The 14,092-nt window shown below is 35.9% G+C and overlaps 1 protein-coding gene across 2 annotated transcripts in view; it reads left to right on the forward strand.

The window, feature by feature from the left end:
* The window catches only part of CERT1 (ceramide transporter 1), an 82,037-nt gene that overhangs the window by 920 nt on the left and 67,025 nt on the right, over positions 1 to 14,092 (forward strand). For both annotated transcript variants that reach the window (XM_005488302.4, XM_005488303.4), the window contains exon 2: positions 2,946 to 3,080. In XM_005488302.4, coding sequence (XP_005488359.1) covers positions 2,946 to 3,080 — 135 coding nt within the window. The remainder of the gene's footprint in view (positions 1 to 2,945; positions 3,081 to 14,092) is intronic.

The raw sequence follows: 14,092 nt of genomic DNA on the forward strand, positions 1-14,092 counted from the left end.
GTGTCGCGGATACCCGGGTGCTCCCGGAGGTGCCCGCAGCCAGTCGTGTTTCCTCGGGAGCAGGCACGACTTTGAGTGCAAGTATCAAAACTGGGCATTGAAATACTCCTGCGACAAGAGATAACGGGAGGAGAGGAAAAGGAAAATGGCTATACGGCTTATTTCCCCTTTTAAAAATAACCGTAGTTATTTTCTCTTTTATCGCTGGAAATAAGGTGGCTTCCGAGCATGGGTTGGTTTATACTGGAAAATTTTATTTTCAGAAGTACTTTAGAATATTGTATTACTTAGTTTCTTGCGGATATTTTATTTTTTTATTACAGAAAGTATATTCAGAATAACGCTGAAATATCTAAGATTAAAGCACTATGTTTTGAAATTTTTTTCTTGTCCTACGCAATAAGGCTAGGCACAAGCCAACGTAGGAGGCACGAGATACAGAGATCTTACACTGCCCTGAATGCGTAGAAAACAGCCATAACTGAGTTCACACTTTTGTGAGGGACTTTGTGAACTCCTTCCAGGCTGGAAATGTTTCTAACCCCAGAGATAAGAGGAATGGTTAGTAGAAGAGCAGGATCTCTGCTCTCGTTTGTAAGATCTTACCTAATAGTGGATGGTGAAAGGAGGGGATGAGATGGATGTGAGATAGTGTTAGTTACAATAAGAGATTTTTGTTTGGTGTATTTTGCTGTTTTGTTTGCTTTTTTTCACAGCAAAGTTTTCCTTGGGTAAGATGCTTCCATCGTTAGAAGGGAAGTAATTTATGGGATGTAATTAATTTTTATGTTAGCAAATTAAATACAAAGTCCAGGTGCTTTTCTTAGTGGAGTAGCTGGTGAAGCCATACCTACAGACATTCTAGCCGAGGTATGTGCAAACTTTTTACTTTTGTGCATGATTATGCTGAGTGTAGCAGAGAGTATCTTTCCCATGAGAACCCGGAATTTAATCTGAATAGTCAAGTATGACGAAACCTGTCTCAATGAATATGATTGAGGGGTAAGGTTACCCTTTTGTTAGTTGATACCTCAGTAATTATTAAGGTAAACTAATTTAAATGGCATGGTAGCATACTGAACTTTCTACTAAGGAAATACCTATTTTTAATATCTTACTCTGTATAATTAAATTCTGAGATCATAGAAGTGGGCTGCGGTTCACTGTGTGAGTAGTAGTTTTAGTAGTTCTTGCCTTCAGTAAAGAGAAAAACTGTGAAGGTAATGGAGGAATTTGGTAAGAGAAACTTGTTAGGAGTGTATCCTGCTGGACTTTTGAAATGTTTTGCAACTCTTTTTTCCATTGTATTTCCTGCTAATGATTTTAAGGTGGATACAGAGAAAGAACTTCAGTGGAAGAGACTTTCAGGAAGCATGAGAATCTAGATGCTTGGAAAAACACTGGTCTTTTCCCTGTCAAAACCTCATGCCTACCCAAATATACTTAAAGGATGGCACATGTGGATTGCAACAGCAATGCAAGATTGCAACAGCAGATTGCAAGATTCACTGCTATGTCTCTTAACTTTTCAGAGAACAAAAGGTCATTTTCTTTGGGCTTTTTTTTCCCCCAAGATAACTTTGGAGTCTGCCTTGCAGATCTTGGGAGGAGTTGGGAACATGAGAGATAGGAAAAGAGGAAGGCAAGAAATAATACACCTCTGACTGCCTGTGCTACCACTTCATGCACCAAGCACACTTGAGGCTTTCTTTAAGTAATGCTGCATTGGCATTTAGATGTATTAAGAGATGAAAAAGGGCTTTATATTTTAAGAGCAAATCAAGATCTTGCCTACATTTGAAAATTGTTAAGAATTTCTTAGCTGTAATTGTTTTCTTTAGACCTCGTCATCTTATTACTGAAGTTAACATGTAATTATGGAGTATGTATTAACTAATGTATGTAGTACAAAGTGGCAATGAGACTCTTAGTTGACTTTTCCCCCTCATTTTTTAGATTACAAAATAATGAATGATGGATAGACTTAAATGTTAACCAGAGTTTTTCATGAAAGAACACTTGTCAAATAAATGCTTGTATGATAAGATTGATTCCAGTGCTTTTGTTTCTATTTTTATCAAATGTATGACATTTGCACCATGATTGATTAATAAGTATCAGTGTATTGTCAGAATTATTGGTTAGTCCTGATTTTCTATTAGTGTCAGATGATTCTGTAAAGTTCATATGATTCTACAAAGTGTAGTCAGAAGAAATGTTGCAAATGTAAGAATAGTAATCAGAACTTTCGGTCACTTTTTACTAGATGTCTCTAGAATTAATCCAGAATTTGTTCCCAGAATATTGATTTTGTTCATTATGTGAATGTGGAGTCCCTAGAAAAATCTGAATAGCAAAAACATGATTGGATGTCTGCTGTAACCAAGTATCCTCTTAGTAAAAGTAGTTAGAATTAAAGCCTAAAGCAGTATCTATGGGCAATATTAAATTAATAAAGCACTGAGTCCCCTAGGTATTACAGTAGTTATTTACAGTGCTGTGGGATAATGGCATGTTTGTATTTATATGAAGATAACTTTATATCATATTTTATATAAAAGAAATTATTCCATGTTCCCCTTGTCTTTTGGCCTAGCTCCAGATTTTAAATCAGGTGCCTAAACTCACCTTAGTCATTAATGTTGTTTTTTTTTCTCCCCTCCCCTGTCAGTATGTTTATTTCCTTTATTGTGACGGGCCGTGGCAGTGCAGTTGGAGTCCAGACATCTCTTGTCTTATTGACCCTTCAAAACAAATGGTTTTTGGTTGTTTTGGGAGTTTGTAAAATTATTCTAGGAGCTCTGAGGAGAAAAAAGTTTCTCATTTAGAAAGAGCTTGTAAAAATAAGTTACCTGTTTCTTCAGGTACTCAAAAGCCTAGAAAACATCCATTGTTCTTTTATTGTTGTCTTATTGTTGGCTGATCTCAGGAAAATTTTTTTACAGTGGACCAACTATATTCATGGGTGGCAGGATCGATGGGTAGTTCTGAAAAGCAACACACTCAGTTATTACAAGTCTGAAGATGAAACTGAGTACGGCTGCAGAGGCTCTATCTGTCTGAGCAAGGCTGAGATTACAGTAAGTACAATTTTATTATTGACATCATTCATGTTTTGAGGTGCTAAATATTTGTGTCTGGAGAAAACAAACATGGGTATGGCAAATTCTTTAAGGTCATCTGCTTATGGCAGTGGCATCAGTGGAACACTGTGGAGCAGGGCAAGGAATTCCTAATGCTAAAACAAACTCTTTTAATTTGTGGCTTCAGCAAGCAACTTTTCACTTCTTACACTAGAGGGTTTTGTGGGTGGATAGACTGTCTGGCTCTGAAGGGTGCAAAGTTTTTTACATGGTCAATTTAAGACCCCCAACCAGCTTCCCAGAGGAGGTATCATCCTTCACAATCTTTGCTCTAGAAAGAGTGTAGTGGTTCTTTGAATGTGGTTCTTGACTTTCTGAACACAACCCTGTAGATTTCCAAAAGAAAATGTTCGTCTCTGTGAACTAATGTTCCTCTCTGTTCTTCTTTCTCTGAACAAGTTAGTGTGTTGCTGTTTTTGTCAAATGCTAAAAGAAGGTTTAGAATAGACTAGTGAGAGTAAAGAACCTCTGCATAAATGAGCATAAGTGTTATGAGGATTGGCTGAGGGGGCTGGGGTTGCTTAGGCTGGAGAAGAGGAGGCTGAGGGGGGGACCTTATGTCCTCTTAAACTATCTGAAAGGAGGTTTTGGCAAGTTGTATTTCAGTCACTTCTTCAAAATGGACGGATGAGAGTAAATGCCCTCAGGTTGTCTCAGGGGAGGTTTAGATTACACAGTAAAAATGCTTTACAGAAGGGGCTGTAAAACATTGAAACAGGATGCCCAGGGTAGCAGTGGAGTTGCCATCCCTACAAGTGTCAAAAAAGGTGAGGATATAGCACTTGATGGCGTGGTGAATGTGGTGGTGCTGGGTTGATGGTTGGACTTGATAACATTAGAGTTTTTTCCCAACATTTATGACTCCATGAAAAATCAAAAATATTAATTTGCCTTAAAAGATAAAGATCTCCTTTTTTGGCTTTTAGCATTACAATACAGTACATAATAACATTATGACTAATAGTTATCAAAAAGCGTGCTGTAATCTTTCTGCAATACCGTTAAATAGTCTGTCCAGTTATGTGATTTAGAGCAAAAACAGCCTGACTTCCACATAGCACACAAATAACTAAAGTAGCAGTGTTAAATCTTAGCATGTATGTTCTTATTCCACCAAATATGTGGAATTTTTTCGAGTTGAATTAAGGATGATGAACAAGAAGTATTCTTCCTTACTGGTAATCAGCTTACAAAGAGATTTTTATTTAACACCTTTTGGTTAAAAAAAAAAAGACTGAATTGATTACATCAACCAAATATATTTTGGAGAAAAGCGTGTGAAGAAAAGGAGGTTTTTACATTTAGATGTCTGGCAAGGATTGTAGTAATCTAAAAATTTAAACAGTTCATGTAACATGTTTTATTTTTTTGAACTGTTTGTGCTTCTAGAACTTTGTCAGGATGGGTTCTCACTGAGGTGTATTTATGGCAGTCTGTTGAGCCTATGATCAGAACTTCCAAAAATCTATTAAGAGGCAAGAGCTTAGCATGCCAACTAGGCAGGGAGAGGAAGCTATTGGCAAGGATGTAGCCAAAGGGCATCTGCAGGCATGCTGAACAGCACATCTCCAGCTGTGGTGGTGGAGTGAGGGCTTATAGGGATACCACCGTTTCTGCTGGAATGTTTTGGTACATGGCAGTTTACAAAAGGGAAGCAGGCTGGCAAGCATGTCTTCAGACTAGGATGTATGTAACAGTGGAACTTCTTACAGGTACCTTTTTTCTTTTTCTCTCTGGCACTTATTAGATCTGGTAACTTGGAGTTGAATTGATGCATCTGTTTTTAAGTTCTTGAATTTCTTGAATACATGGAGAAAGAATTAAAAGCATCCACAGTTCTAAAGGTTAATCGTGTATTTTAGTTCCGTTTTTGTTTGGGCTCGTGCTTTGTGAATGGTATTTGACAGTTCAGTTGGTAGATGGTATTCCTGAAAGCTAGTAAGTTCCAGTTAGTTATATCTAGCTGCAATTAAAGTTATTGTTTAGAAGCTGAGGAATACCATTGGATCATTTCATGTCTCTAGTATATAGAAATATACTTCTGAAACTGTCTTGTAATTATTCTCTTTGTTTTTCAGAGGGTGTACTTTAATGCCAGAGTTTTAGCATTGATGCTTCTGTTGCTTCTGTAGCATTGATAGTTGTTTAGTAGCAAATTGAATATTGTATTTTGTACTCATGTTAAAACTTAAGTTTCCAATCAAAAACTGATTATGCTCAAAGATAAATGTTTAAGGCATTCTTCCTGAGGCACATAATTAATCTTTACTTCTGTATCCTCATAATGTCTTCAGTAACTATAACTTTCCAGTATGTATTTAAATGCATAGGAAAACACCAATGGCTGATAAAATAAGTGTTGAAATGATAATGTGTGAAAACTACCTTTGCTCTCAGTGGAACTTACAATTTACTGAATGATTAGTAATTAATTTGGTAATGAGGGGATGTCAGACTTCTTATTGGCTTAATTCATTTGCAGTGATTTGATGTAGTTGATATCTTAATCTTTAATATTTTTCAACAATCTTTCACTATACTGTAAGTTCAGTTTCCCTTGATCTTGCTGATCCAGAGTCAGACGCATTAACTACTTCTGTCTTAACCTGTTGTATTTCAGTTAAGTTTTCTGTAGTATGAGATGGTGTTGATAACTGTAATGTTCTCTTGTAGGAAAGGGTAGCTGGATTTTCATGAAGCTTTCTTTTAGGTGCTTGGATTAGGTATGCATGTTTGAATCCGATGAGGAATGTAATGATTTTTTGTGCATAGTTAACTCTACTGTTACTATAAAATGATCACATTTTGTTAACATACAAGCATAAATTTGGAAGTTTGCTGTCACTGAGCAGTATTACTGTACTTTCAGCAATGAAGATGAGTCTAATTATAAGTCGTAGTATTAATTGAGATATGAATATTGTATGCAGAACCCCACAGTTGCTTCTGCTCTTGTTTTATCATTTGTATTTTACTGGGTAGGGATTGATAGATAGTTTTACGGGAATATTTTGTAAGACACTCATCTCTTCCCTTTATTTGATGAAAGAATACTAGTTAAATTAATGCTTATTAGCATAGCTTTTTCGTGTGCTTCAAGAGCAAAATTATATTGTCATATATCCAGAACAGGTATGGCCATGTGACAGTTACCTGTCATTGAATGAAAAATATGGGATCTGGTTAGACTATTGTGAGTGAAAACAGCTGATTTCTCTGGAATAGGTGAACAAAAGATGATTATTTATTGTATACTCACTGGATTACATCAAGTAAAGAACTAGCCAAAAGAATTAAGTTTGGGGAAGGATGATGAAAGTCAGTGTATGATGCTAGGTGACTTGCTTTTGTCCACATAAGACAAAACACCTCAAAGGTGTTTAATTGGTTTAAAACAGGCTGGAGGCTGAAACTGAAGATGAAAGTTCTGCTGTATGGTCAGTGGATGAGATGAAATTATGCATATTATAGAAAGTTCATATATGGACAAACTTAAGCTTTGTTATATTAATCTGTGCATACTAAATTAGTGCTGTTGATGGTAGTCAGTGCCAGTTGGTCTTTATTAAGAATACCCTTCTTTATCTTAAAGTTTTGTAGTTCCTTCATTCTTGAAGTCAGACTTCGAGTGGGGAATTCTGTGTACAAGGTTAGAATGGATGTTCATTCTAACCAGTTGTGTAGATGTGGGTCCTTGGGGCATGGTTGTGGAGTGGAAGGTTTGGGTCTGTTGTTAAAAGAACAAAAGAAAATGCCCTGTAGATCTGGAAGTCCAACTTTCAGGCAACCTGGTTCATAAGCTTGTGCTGTCTTTGCTTTGATTGCTGTGTCTGTTCTTACAGTGCCATTGCTGTGTCACTTCTTATAGAGTGACTTGCACTAATTCATGTAGTCACAGCATGATAAATCAAGAGTAAAATGATATGCTCTGCCCCCACTTCAGGCAATCTAAGAGGAAGGCCAACATTGATTTAATCATGGTAGGAATTTATATGAATAGATTCTCAAATCTCTTTATAGAATTCTTAATAACAAAGTGTTTATCTGATTAATTCTAGGGGGTTTTGCCTGGTCAGAGTAGCTCTTCTGCATGAATGTATATGGAGGATATTAAAAAATGTTTAGAGAAATGTAATGCTTGGTAAAATTTTAAGAGTACTTAAACTCAGCTGTGTGTGAACTTTGTATTTTTTGTCCCTAGAGGTGACTAGCTACACAGGAAGAGTTCCAGAAGCTTATGTTCCAGCTTAAAACTTCAGCTTTTCTACTGATAGAATCTATATTTGCCATGTTGATTTAATCCAGTGATTGATACTTATCTTCTTTCCTGTGTATATTATTTATGTAGAAAAATCTTCTGGTTTTAGTTGCTCAAACCATATGCAGTAACTGTGATGCAATGGTTTTCCTTGGCTTTGGTTATATGCAATGGTATATATGCTTATCAAAACCTTTATGGAAACTTGCTGCTGGTTTGTAGTTTGGGGTTTTTGGTGTACTTTGTTTTTTTTATTGTGTTGTAAAGAGACAATTAGACAGCTCTATGGAAATGCCTGAACTAGGACTGTGCGATAAATTCAGTTTGCATAGCGGAGATACTTTCAAGTAAACATGTTTGTTGGGGCTTTTTTTTTTCAGAAATTGGAAAGCACAGTTGCTTAATGAAGGCAGTAATGACATTTTATATTAATATAAAATTGCAAGCCAGCCATTTAGATTTAGAATGAATTTCTAAAAGGTGTGGGGGTTGAATATCTGTTATGAATATCTGGAGCTCAGGAAAAGCAAGAAGATAGAAAATGGAAGTCTGTCTGAGTGACAGCTTAGTGAATTGTCTTAGATTTTTTTCCTTCCTAAGTAGTAGTAAATTGTTGTGTAAAGAACTTAATAAAAATTCATTTTATAAATTAGGACAGATGGAAACATGTGTTACTTTTAGTTTACAAAATGAACAAGAACACCGTACATGAAAGAGCTAAACTGGCAGATCTCAATTTTAAATTTCTCATTCCCTTGTAGTCTGAAGAGAGACTGCCATGTTTGTATCCAGTAATCAACCACTAAAAATAAAAATCTTACTCCACTTTTTAAAGATACGGTTAGTTGAACGTCCTCCTTTCCTCACTCTAGTAGTATTTCTGTTTTATTTATAGCGTGATGCTGACCACCATTAATAATGCGGTGCTTGTGAGACGAAGTACAAATTGGCATTTTTTAAAAATAGATTGACAGGTTAACAGAAACTGCTTCATGTGCTTATCAATTAAAACACATGCAAAACTTTCCTATGAATTTTTTCACAGAAACGTCAAACCCTACAAAACTCTTAAGTTTTATAATAAAGATGTGTCTTTTTAGTTGAAGGAGATGTCAGTGCTAGAGAAGTATTCTTAGTAGCATGAAGAATCATATCTTGCAAAGCAGACTTTCAAAAAATCATCTTGACATTAACAATATATTGATGTGTTTCTTTTACACTTTATACAATGTGAAATCTAACAGTATTTTTTACTCAGTTGATATGATATTATAGAGAAGTGGTATAGATGAAATAAAGTTTGGATTTACTTTTTTTCTAGCTAATGTGTCAAAATTTTATCCTGCTAAGATACCTGCTTATGGTAAAAGAATGCTGTAATTGCAGTTGGTATCTACTCTTAGGTTTGCTTGAGCTTGTTGCTGGTTAAGTTGAATGGGAACTGATGGGTGTTAGTTTTTGAAAGTTTTTATTAAAAAGGCTAAACCGTAAGACCATGCCTTGGGCAGAAACACTAGCAGTAAATTTGTAGTAATTGCTGATTGCTTGGATAAATATTGTTTCCAACTGTCTGAGACTGGAAAACAATCTGGTGTAGCATGACATGATGGGCATTTAATTGAATAATTATTTTTTTGTGATTTTATAAAGTATCTTCTCAGCCTTAGTTGCTACTAAAAAAATTACCTGAGTAAACTAAGACTTATAAGTCCTAACTAGGTCAGGGTTTATTTAGGTCATGTGGCAATTAGTACTATTTGGCTTTGGTGTGTGTCTCAATCAAGTAGTTAAATCAAGACTGGTGGGAAATTTCAGCTAAATGGGAAATGGACATTCTAAATAGAGGCAGATGTATTTAGGAATACTTAGTCATATGTGAAAGGCCTGAGGTGATTTTGTTCTGGAGAGGAAAATGCCAAAGAGCAGCAGGATAGGGAGGAAAGGAAAGGGAGTAAATGTCTAGGAGATAATGACACTGAGCAGCTGCTGGTGTGGCATGTGGAAGTTCCTTGAAATACAGGATTTTCCTGGACAATTAGCTTTGGTATTCACATCCTTTGTACAAATTTGTGTAGGCCTCTGAGTTATCTGAACCAGCCATTGATGGGTTGATGTGAAATGAAAATGTGTGTATATATTGAAGTTCTGTGAAGTGCTGATATCCTGGTCAAGCAAAAAAGAGTTGTTTGGCATGGTGGAGAAATGGATAAGTTCTTCTGTAGTGTGTATTGAAGAAATTAAGTCAGAAATGGAAAAATACACATCCAGATCAGGTCAGATCAGCCTGTTCTTTGTACTATGATGCAGGTTCTAAAATTATTAAGATGTAAAAAAAAATCTACAATGTACATTAACCAGATATCTTACCCTTACTTAATATTGCTGAAGAATTAGTTTTTAGTATTTGAATGTAATCATGTGTTGCCACACTCTTGAAACTAAGGCTGTAATCCAGCAGTATTTGTCGTTTTATTATCAGAGAGAATACAGTTCCACAACATGACTTTTTAAATTAAGATAATTAAATTCTAACACTGGTCATTATTTGACATGCACTTCAGGGTTGTAGTACTTGCCTGTGGATCAGTATATTGGAGCAGTTTCATGCTGTGGAGTATTTCTTGCAGATGTATATCAAATCTTGAATAAATTCAGTGTTTTAGGTATTAAAACTATGATTTTATAGCTCAACAAATTTTTCTGTGCTACTTGCAATCCTTATTCTTGCTCAATCTGAATTTCTATGCATTTTTGTAAGATTGATTTATAGTTGATTTCTTCTTCAGGACTGTGTTTGGTTCGTATGTCACCCCCTCCAGGGTTGTACTGTTGCTCAACAGTCCTCCTAGGCAGCTTGCTGTTTGTTATCTGTTGTGTCTTGTGATGGCTGTGGAGCTCTGTTGAGGCTTTTTACAATATTAGACCTCACTTTTGGATATGCATTCACAGAATACAAAGTCAAAAAGTTAGAATATTTTCTGTGTGCTAGTGTGCAGCCACAGGTGGCCATCTCTTTTTTTAAATGCTTCCTGAAGATTAACTGCGTTTTCTGTTCATACATTGAAAATAGTTTGTTATAGATGACTGCTTGAGTGTTGTTTTCTTCTTCTCCCAGTTAATCTTCTTGCCTCCTCCTTTAGGCATGTACTTTAGTTGCTGTTTTCCCATGTTCATGTTGAATTCTAGTTAGGGTGAAATCAGTGCAGCCAATTTCACCACTTTTTAAATCTGTTTGATGTGTTTTTCCTCTCAACTGAAGCCTATCATTCCTTAGTTAAGAGGACTAGTTGGAACAGAATTTAATACCCCAGGTATCCATGTACTTAACTGAGGTAGTACTGTAACTGGTGTCTAATATATTCCTAAAGCTTTTTAAGTTGCTGTCTTTTGAGGATAAGTGTTGCTGTTTCTTAAGTTCTCTTTTACAGCTTTTTCAAAACTAATTATGTGTGCATATATACACCTATATGTATACACATGCAAATATATATTAAAGAATTAGAGGTAGCTGTGATGGCAGACTGACAATTCAGTTCAATTTTGAACTTCAGAATGAAAGCTTTTAGACTGACATTCATTCGCAATATGCCTTGTCTTTTTAATTAGTTCTTACATATTTTTAATTATTGCTGTAAGTTATTACACAGTAACCATTATTATTTTGTATTCAAAGCAGTCCCTAATATCTGACATCCTAAATTATCTGTAACTATGCAGTACCATGTAGCCACTACCATATTTCTAGCCTGATAGCTTTGTTCTTCATGGTCCTAGTTGCTGAGGTGAAGGTAACCTAATTGGAGAACCCTTCAGTGAGGGATGGGGAAGGTTGGATGGCAGGACAGGTATAGAACTGTAGCATACATCTTTTGCCAAAACACACTCACAGACCCAAATTAGGATCCTTTGTAAGCATCTTTTAGTACATGACTGGGGCACTGTGATGCTGGAGAGGTAGTCCTTTCCCAGGCTGCAGCCTTGTGGCTTCCTTGCCCTGTTGCTCAAGTGTTTGGTTTTTTTCTTTTAAGTGGCCACTGCTACCAAGAGCAAAACCAGCCTTCCCAGCTGTGGAGGTTGCATGTTTTCACTGACTGGTATTTGACCATTAAGGAATTGTTTATGATTCTGGGGCTCTGGCTTTTCATCTGTGTCTGTAGCTTCAGGATTTTTGATATCTCATGCTTAAATTTTGTATCATAGCTAGAGACACCTGGTTCCAAGGTCTAGTTGATAGAGCCAGTTTTCATAGCAAGTTAATGAGATCAGCTCTGGGCTGGGAATTGCATAGTTAGCATAAGTCCTGTTGCTAATAATGTTCATACTGCATTTATAGAAATGCTTATACAGTTGCACTGTGTTAAGTTGCTTATGTTTGGATTCAAACCAAGCTAATCTTAAGTCTTAGTGTGGTGCTTCAGCAGGTACATCAGGCCTTTGTGCTAGCTGGAATGCCACGGAAATTCCTAGAACAGGAATTTCCATTCCAAGAACAGGAATTTCCATTCCCATCACCATGAATCTAGGTCCAGAATGTTCTACATTGTCAGCTCAATGCATGGCTTTTCTGTTAGGGTGGAGTACCTTCTCTGGATATTCACTCATGGTTTACTTGTGAAATCCATATTGTTCTCTTGACACTGGTGTATGTGAGAGTGCTGGGTCTCCTGTGCCACGCTGCAGTATACTGTGAGAGGTACAACTAAATTAATATATAAATACTTACCTTAGGAGTGCAGCAGTGTGAGTGTGATTCCTATGGTTGACTTTCCAATAAAATTAACCTTTAAAAAAAGTGGCTCAGACAGCGTTTTCTGCATTCTCTAAAGTTGATACAAAATTGCTTGTCTTTCTTCCTGATTAATACCTCTAGTTTCTTGCTGCATATTATGTGCTTCCTAAGAAGTTTAACATGGTGATTTGTAATCAATTCTAGCTGGATGTTTTTCTATAGTTTTTTCTCCTGTGGCTGATGCATGTTGTTGGTAGGTAAGGCAAATATTTTGTTCCAACTAGAAACCTGAGAGGTATCATCAGAATTTGTTTGCAGGGGATTCACTTAGACTTGGTTCTCACCAAAGCAGTAACATGTATGCTTCCATTTCCATAACTGATAGTTAGCTCTAAAAGTAAGTCTTATGAGTTAGACCAAGTTTGAAATTCTTCAGACTATGTTTAAACAGGACAGACCCGTTAGTTATATCCTGATTTCTCTCTGTGTCTCTAAATCTGTTAATACCAATTTACTAATCCACTGAGCTTATACATGTATCTGTAGTCACTAGTAAATCACTTAAGGTGACGTTTGCAAGCGCACGCTGGTTTACAACTATTTCAGCCTTGCCCTCTTTCTTCTAGTAAAACAGTGCCATTCCGTGTCTTTGACTAATTTTTAGCTGACATTTCAAGTACACATTTGTTACACTCTAAGTCTTGCTAAGTGTTTTTTCAGTAGGCACTTGAGAATAGCAGTGTTGGGGGTATGTTTACGTATGAACCAACACAGCATGACTACCTACTAATTCCACTTCATTAACACAAAAATAATTTGATAAAATAATAATCTAAAAAATCATATAGTGTAAGATAGTACCCTGTAAGATAGATTATTTCCTCACAAATAACTATGGAATTTTTTTTTTGTATTATCACTTTCTGCATCTGAATCTATTTGGCAGGTGTGCAGAAAAACTGATCAACCAGGTTTACACCTGAGATCTGTAATTTCAAATTTTATGTGTGGTTTCAGTGTTAAAGTAACATACAATGTACACTTGATCCAGACTTAAAAGGACAGCTCTCCCATGAGAGAGCTTCTTTTGCAATGGATTAAACCAAGCTAATTTTAAATTTGCATACTGTGCTAATTGACTAATTTTAAATTCTGCTTACATGCTTCTGCTTTCACTGGCCTCTACTTTGGCTAGGTTTTGAAAAGATAAGATCATTACTTAAAAGAAAATTTAGTGTTCAAAGGCATTTTGAGAAGAAAATATCCTGACTCAATACCTGAAGTGGAATATTTGGGTAGTAGCAAATAATGTAAAAACATGGAATAGCTTTTATAGTTTTAAGCCCATTTTCTTTGGTTTTTTTCTACATGTGCAAATATGTAGAAAAATTCGCCATTATGCGAAATTTTTCTTTTTAATATGCTAATGAGCTAGAAGTTAGATATCCCATATTTTGCCCCTAAAGGTTTATCACTTCCAATAGGCACAGAACTGTCTTACTTACTTGCTTGTTTGTAGTAAGGTTTTCCTGTACTGTCGTGAAAAAAAATACAGCACCTATAAATATAAAAAGAATACAACCAGTCATTGTAACTTACAAGTGGGTTCTTACTGCTTAAGAATAATGACAAGGAAAGGCAAGACATTGTAGTCAGTGTTTCTGTTAGGTTTTGATTGGATTTTAGAACAAAGAATAGGAAACTGGAATTTTGTGTTGTGACTCTTGTAGACCTTAATTTGCCAGATTTGTGGATCTACTTGGCATTTCTTGGGGGCAGCAGGGCGCAAATATTGCAAATACAGAAAATCAGAACTTGTAATGTCTTTTGGGATTTCAGTACATGATTAATAAAATGTATTCTAAGTAATGAAGTATAATGCTTTCCTTAAATCCACAACAGATACTGATATTTAAAAAATCCTTGCAAAATTAATTACTTCAGTGTTTGTAGTTCTAAAGC

The sequence above is a fragment of the Zonotrichia albicollis genome, chromosome Z (assembly GCF_047830755.1).
Source record: "Zonotrichia albicollis isolate bZonAlb1 chromosome Z, bZonAlb1.hap1, whole genome shotgun sequence".
Classification (NCBI taxonomy): Eukaryota; Metazoa; Chordata; class Aves; order Passeriformes; family Passerellidae; genus Zonotrichia; species Zonotrichia albicollis.